Source organism: Lagopus leucura, unplaced genomic scaffold (genome assembly GCF_019238085.1).
Source record: "Lagopus leucura isolate 7727_CA_CO unplaced genomic scaffold, USGS_WTPT01 Super-Scaffold_1, whole genome shotgun sequence".
Lineage (NCBI taxonomy): Eukaryota > Metazoa > Chordata > Aves > Galliformes > Phasianidae > Lagopus > Lagopus leucura.
Window position 1 is genome coordinate 40,856,941 of NW_024962250.1, and position 6,868 is coordinate 40,863,808.

At 54.0% G+C, this 6,868-nt stretch overlaps 1 protein-coding gene across 5 annotated transcripts in view; it reads right to left on the reverse strand.

Annotated features, from left to right (window-relative positions):
• Positions 1–745, reverse strand: part of MAP4K5 (mitogen-activated protein kinase kinase kinase kinase 5) — a 58,038-nt gene extending 57,293 nt beyond the window's left edge. For all 5 annotated transcript variants that reach the window (XM_042871622.1, XM_042871461.1, XM_042871541.1 and 2 more), the window contains exon 1: positions 617–745. In XM_042871622.1, coding sequence (XP_042727556.1) covers positions 617–715 — 99 coding nt within the window. In that variant the 5' untranslated portion in view covers positions 716–745. The remainder of the gene's footprint in view (positions 1–616) is intronic.
• Positions 746–6,868: the final 6,123 nt, after the last annotated feature.

Here is a 6,868-nt window from a genome sequence, read left to right on the forward strand (position 1 = left end):
CACACCAGGCCCATTTCGTGTACAGTCAGCAGCATTACGAAGTGCAACATCACAGCCATTCTGCCCACGGAGTCCACAAATTCGGACTGCTGACACACGAGCCAAAAACATCACGACAAAAAGAAAGGGCTCACGGAGCCATCAGCAAATGGCCGGGTCGGAAGGGACTCAAAGACCATCAGCCGCGGGCCGGGCGCCCCCCAGCTCAGCCGCCCAGGGACCCATCCACGGCCTCAGCGCCTCCAGGGACGGGCACCCACAGCTCCGGGCAGCCTGAGAAAGGCAACAAGGAGGAACGTGGGGCGCCCACACCTCTGTGGCTGGAACCGCTTGAGCAGCACCCGTCGGCTTTCAGCAGCAGCCCAGCAGCGAGCTCCAGCTCCGCTCCAGCTTCCGAAGAGCTTTAATCCGCTTCTGCCTTTCTCGGCTATTATTAACCCCGGGGATAAAGTCGTTAATCGGGAGCTGGAAGCGACGCGCTCCCCGCGCAGGTAAATGCCCTCCGCCTTCAGCATCGGGCGAAGCGCCGCCCGCAGCGCTCCGTGCGGGGCCCGGAGCCGCCGAGCCGGGTGCCGTGAGCCGCCGTCCCGCGGCAGATCCGGGCCCGGGCCCTTACCTTGTACACGTCGCCGTAGGTGCCGCTGCCCACGCGCTGGATCAGCTCGTAGTCCTGTTGCGGGTTCCGCCGCATGATGTCCCCGCTCGGCCGCTCCATGGCGGCGGGCCCCGAGGGCCGCCCCTCCGCTCCGGGCCGCCGCTTAGCGCGGCCGCCGGCCTTCGGCCCTCATGGCTGCGGAGCCGGGAAGTGCCTCCCCCGCCGGGGAGGGGTCTCGGCCGCGGCTGACAAAACAAAGGGAGGGCGAGGGGCGCTGGGAACGTCCGTTGGCCGCGGGGCAGCGGGGTGGAGGTCCCGGCCCCGAGCGGCTCGGCGGCCCTCCGCAGCCAGGCCGCTACGCCCTGCCCTGCCCTACCTGCGCGGCCCTTTGTCCCGGCGCTCAGGGAACGCCGCGCTGCCGCCTCCTTCCTCCTCCCTTCTCCTCCTTCCTGCTCCCGCCGCGGCCCCACGCACGCACCGCGCCGGGACGGGACGGCACAGCGCCTCCGCAGCGCCACGGCGCGGCGGGATTCGAACCCCCGGCCCTCAACTCCACGGCCGCCGCCTCCTCCGCCCCGCCGAGCGCTTACACGGCGCCCGCCCTCACAGCGGTGCGCTGCGCTGCGCTGCTCCGAGCGGCCGGCGGGGCGAGCGGCGGGATCCTCCGCACTGCACTGCACTGCACTGCCTCGGAAAGGCCGCGTCTGGAGCGCCGAGCCCCCGGTTCCAGGCAGACGGGGAACTGCTCCAGAGATGGCACGGCTGTGGGGCTGAGAGCCTCCGAGGTGTCAGCTTGAAGGCTGAGGGGATCTTATCCATACATATCAATATCTGAAGGGCGGCAGTCAGATTAGTGAGGGCAGTGCATTTCTTCCTTCGTGGAAAGCAGCGCTGAGGAATGGTGCCATCTGTCAGAGCTGTGGCGTAGCAGAAGGCTGTGGCTGTCTGGAGGACGTGAGGTGATGGGCCCATGAATCACAGGATCACCAAGGTTGGAAAAGACCTTCAAGGTCATCCAGTCCAACCATGCACCTATCACCAATAGTTCTCACTGAACCATGTCCCTCAACACAAAATCCAAACGTTCCTTGAACACTTCCAGGGTTGGAAGCCCATTCCAGTGCCTGACCACTCTTTCGGAGAAAGAGTTGCACCAGGACAGGTGTGGGTTGGATTTTTACTTCACAGAATGACAGAACGGCCCGGGTTGGAAGGGACCTCAAGGATCACGAAGCTCCAACCCCCCTGTGCCATGCAGGGCCACCAACCTCCACATTTCACAGCAGCCCAGGCTGCCCAGGGCCCCATCCAACCTGGCCTTCAACACCTCCAGGGATGGACGGGGCATCACAGCCTCTCTGGGCAGCTGTTCCAGCACCTCACCACTCTCACAGCACACAACTTCCCCTGACATCCAACCTCCATCTGCCCTCCCTCAACTCCAAACCATTTCCCCTTGTCCTGCTGCCATCTCCCCTTTCCAAGAGCTGACTCCCTCCTGTCTGCAGGCTCCCTTTAGGTACTGCAGGCTGCACTGAGGTCACCCCGCAGCCTTCTTTTCTCCATGCTGAACAAGCCCAGCTCCCTCAGCCTGTCTTTGTAGTGGAGGTGCTGCAGCCCCCTGCTCATCTCTGTGGCTCCTCTGGACCCTCTCCAACAGCTCCCTGCCTTTCCTGTACTGGGGGCTCCAGACCTGCACACAGCACTGCATCTGGGGTCTCACAAAAGCAGAGCAGAGGGGGACAATCATCTCCTGTCCCTGCTGCCACCTCTCTTCTGATGGAGCCCAGCACACCATTTGCTTTCTGAGCTGCAAGAGCATGCTGCTGGCTCATGTTCAGCTTTTCATCCACCAAGACCCCCAGGTCCTTCTCTGCAGGGGTGTTTCCAGCAAAAGCAGCTGAAGTACAGCAGAACACCTGAGTAACACCCACCCGTGGTCTCTGAAATGGCTGTTGAACAATTTAATAGACCAAAGAGCCCAGACACGGAGCAGAGGAATGCTGCAATCCGCAGCGGTATCGCTGCACAGTAAAATCATTAAGGCCTACAAAAGGAGTTGTGAGCACTGAGGTGCAAAAAATACCACATACTCAACGCAGGAAATATGTTTGCAGAAGCTTGGTGGGATGAATGAAATGGATGCCAGATGTATGGGCCTTTTGGTGACTGAGCCTCTTTGGCAGGCAGGCAGCCCAACTGGGCCCAACGCATTGACAAAGCAGCTCAGTGCAGCTTCCCAGGTTAAAATGGAGCCTGTTTTCAGCTTACCGCAGCGCATTTGGGAACGCCACGTGCAGGTACCTGAAACCACACCGCTGATTGCGTCAGCTTTTCCTTCCAAACACAGGCTCTCCAGCACAACTCATTAGGATTATTGCACCGTTTGAGGTTGAACTCAAAGGCTGCGTGTGCTGACGCTCAGGAATTGCACGGTCACGTCTGATTTTATTGGGCTTTGATTTATGGGCTCATTGGAAACAGTGCTTTTCAGGAGCGGGCTCCAAATGTAAACTGCCTTGCTTCCAGAGAGGCAGGGAAGCACGTGACTGCCAACTTAAAGGGATTCACATTTCATTTCCCCTCGTACTCTGAAAGCTTTCTACATCCTGTATATTCTCTCCAACATAAATACGTCAGTTTTCCTGAACACCCAGCAAATAAAGGAAAGAAAAAAACTATTTACCCTTTAGGGGGCTGTATTTCCTCTGGTGATTTTCAACAAAACAATTACCTCTGCCCTAGAAATTAGCTTCCTGCACTCCTGATAGCGAGCTGTTTGTGTCCTTTCTTTTTCCCTCTTCCTCCGCTGAATGTTTGAACACCACTTTTCATTTTCCAGATTTTCTGCTCCTGTCAAGCCATCAGGTGACAGCACAGGAAAGGCCGTTTCATTTTCCAGTAGCAGATGGTGCATTAAGACTTGGCCTGCTACAGCATTTTGTGGATCCAAGGGCTCTGCAGTGTAATGCAGGAGCTCTTTCATAGACCACAGTTTTGCCCTTGCTGGGTTGGTTACCCTTTGCTTCACACCTGGAGGTTTGGTTTCCTGGAGCATGTTGCCCGTGTTGTGAGCTCCGAAGCTGCCTTATGGTCTGTGCTTTGTTCCACCATCCCCAGCTGGGTCTCAGTCTCTGGTAGAAGCGACACTGTAAAGTGCACATCAGTAACAGCAGCACCAAGTCTACTGATAGAGCCATTCTGTGGCTGCAAGAATGGAGGTAAGAGAGATATACAAAGCATTCAGTCCAAGACATATATCATAGAATCACATATCATAGAACGGCCTGCGTTGCACAGGAGCACAGTGCTCATCCAGCTCCAACCCCCTGCTGTGTGCAGGTCGCCAACCAGCAGCCCAGGCTGCCCAGAGCCACATCCAGCCTGGCCTTGAATGCCTGCAGGGATGGGGCATCCACAGCCTCCTTGGGCAGAAGACATGGCATGACACTGCATCCTCCCAGGCACAGACTCTTGAGCACGTGTCCATCTCCATTCTGCATTTACCACCCGAAACCACGTTGCTCTGCTGGTCAAGCACGTTGAGGAATGTGCTTTTATGCAGCATCGTTCATCTGGATGGGTCCCAGCCCTAGCAGGAATGTTAAGTGGTTTTACATAAGGCATTACGTAGGATTAGAGAATGTGATCTGTTTGCATTGTAGTCTTGAGAAGAAGAACAGCGAAGGTTATTTTAATGAGATCTAGCTGGTAACGGTCGATGCAAAGCTGCACCAATTTCTAGCTGAACAGTGTTATAAAAGTGCTTTTTAAAGCAGCACAGGGTGCTGGGCACGTGAACAGCTGCTCACTCTCAAATAGGAAACTGAGCTGTGAAACACCAGCACTCAGAAAAAGAAATCGGCCCTCCTTCTCATGAGAGTGCCGAAGCATCTTAAATTTCACATTGTTTAACGATCTCACACTGGAGGTGTTCAAAACTGTTCTGCAAGATTGCTTCATGGTGCATTTGACAACTAAAATAGATGAGATGCACAGCAACAAGGAAGCTGAAGGCACAGTAATCAGCAACAAGGCCTGCGGCTTTCCCCCTCGTCGATTCATGCCATGCACTCTATTTTACATCAGATTTCATTCATTGTTGAGGAGACAAAGTAGGCTCTCAAGAAATGCTGCAGCTTTTTCCCTACTTTTTTTTTTTTCTTTTAAGTTTGTGGTTTGGGTTTTTCAGATTGCTTCTCCTCTCTGATGAAACACATGCTTTTGCTACAGTGCATCTCTCTGCTGCCACGAGCCAAGGACTTTCCTGGAGGGTAGGATTGAGGAAGATACCCACCCACTGCCCTATTCCTGGGGATGCCCAAGGCCAGTTGGATGGGGCTCTGGGTGGCCTGATTTGGTGGCTGGCACCTTCCCTGCCCACAGCAGGGCGGTTGGAACTAGGCGATCTTTGAGGTTCCTTTCCAACCCAAGCCATTCTGTGATTCTGTGACATAGGAGATGAGCTACTTCCAGGGCAGCTCTCTGACACCAAATCCAGCTCTGCCTGCAGCAGGTAGGATGCTGAGCATACAGCAGCTTCTCGGTGTCATTTCAGGAGCTCACAGTGCTGCTCACACTGCTTCATGCTGATTTCTGTTGGGGGATCCACAGACAACGCAGACAGGGCAGGTTTTGCAAGGGTGGAATGACCTCCCCTTATTGGTGCATCCCTTTGGAGCTGGGAGCAGCTGGGATCACAGTGAGCACATGATGGTCAGTACAAAGGATGCCAGAAAAAAAAAACAAACCCACAAACATGCTAACAAGAGGACCGAAGATATCCTGATGCAGGAGCAGAAAGGAAAGGTTGTTGCTCTGCTCAGGTGCTCTGAAAGGAGAGAAAAGTCACGCAGGGTTGGAAGAACAAAGCCTTCCTAGGCTGCCAAGAGGCACAAAAGTCAAACAAGACCCTCTGCCAGCTTGAAGCCAGCTCCATGGGCAAGGATTTGTTTTCTAGGGAAGGAAGAGGAGTGCAGGTGGCCACGCATTACTCCTGTGTCACCTTGTTTACATCACTGTGTCCCAGGTCGCTCTGCAGCTGAGCGTGCTGTTTGCACTCGGCAGGAAGGAAGCCAGGGCAGAGGTGAGCTGGCAGCTTCACCGGCACCAACTGCTCAGCATGAAGATGTGGAGAAACGTGGCTGCTCAATTCAAAGCCACATTAACAAGGGGACTTTCAGAGAGCTGCCTGGAAACCCATCTGCCACCCCTGCTTTGAGGTGCACGAAACCTGGCTGGAGCATACTGCAAGCATCTTGCTGAATCATGCAGGCAGGTAGGATGCACAGGTATTTTTGCCAAGGCACAAGAGGAGCTGGAACCCTCTCCCTGGGAAGAGGTGTATTTTGGGGGGAAATCCTAGAAACAAACTTGGCACACACAGGCTTTGGCTTGGCCTTAGTGCAGCCACGTTGCAGAAAACAGACCAGCAGGGAAGGATGTTTTGAATAGAGCGTCCATCCATCCGTCAGCGTAGGAGAGAAAGAAAGAAAGAAAGAATTAAAAACAATATTGGAGATACATGGGAAGCTGGGCTCAGAAGCTGGGCTCTTACTGACCTTTACAGAGAAATATGAGGAAGGAAGAGGAGTCTGGGAAGGCTGTGGTTCCTCCTGCAAAACCGGTATTGTCTGAATCCATGGCTGAGAGTGGGATATTTTGTTCCAGTTCAGCAAAACCTTGCAGGAGTCCTGAGGGTGTCGTTTGGGGTGAGGGACCGACTGGGAACTGGCCTGGTGGTCTAAATCAGATTAGAAGAATTGCATCTGTTTATTGCAGGCCTTGTGCAATTGCTTGTTGTTCCTGACCAGCAAACCCAGCTGTCCCCACATGCACTCTGAGGTTTCTCTGCTCGAAGATTTTGGCTGATATCTCCTTTATCTCAATCACTTCTTATCTTCTTAACTAGTTCCTTCAGTTTACAGAGCACCTTCCAGAGGAAAGCCCTCCCCACAGAGCGATTAAACAAGTTAATTAATTAACTGCTGAAATTCCATCTCCTCTATGAGTTAAATGGCTCTGTTACAGCTCTGGTGTGCAGTGATGTTAACAGAAGCAAAGAGAATTCCTCTGGTTGCAATCTCCATGTATACGTGGGTGGTCGTAACACAGTTTGGGGTGAGAAATAGGAACCGCAGGAACAGGAGGATTTCCTAAGCAACAGGGATCTGCTTTGCTTAAAAATACTTCAGTAAAGGGGAAAGAAAAGCAGAAATTTGAGACAGGTTTCAGCTTTCAAGAAGGGGCGAAACGCTGATTTTGTTTTATTCC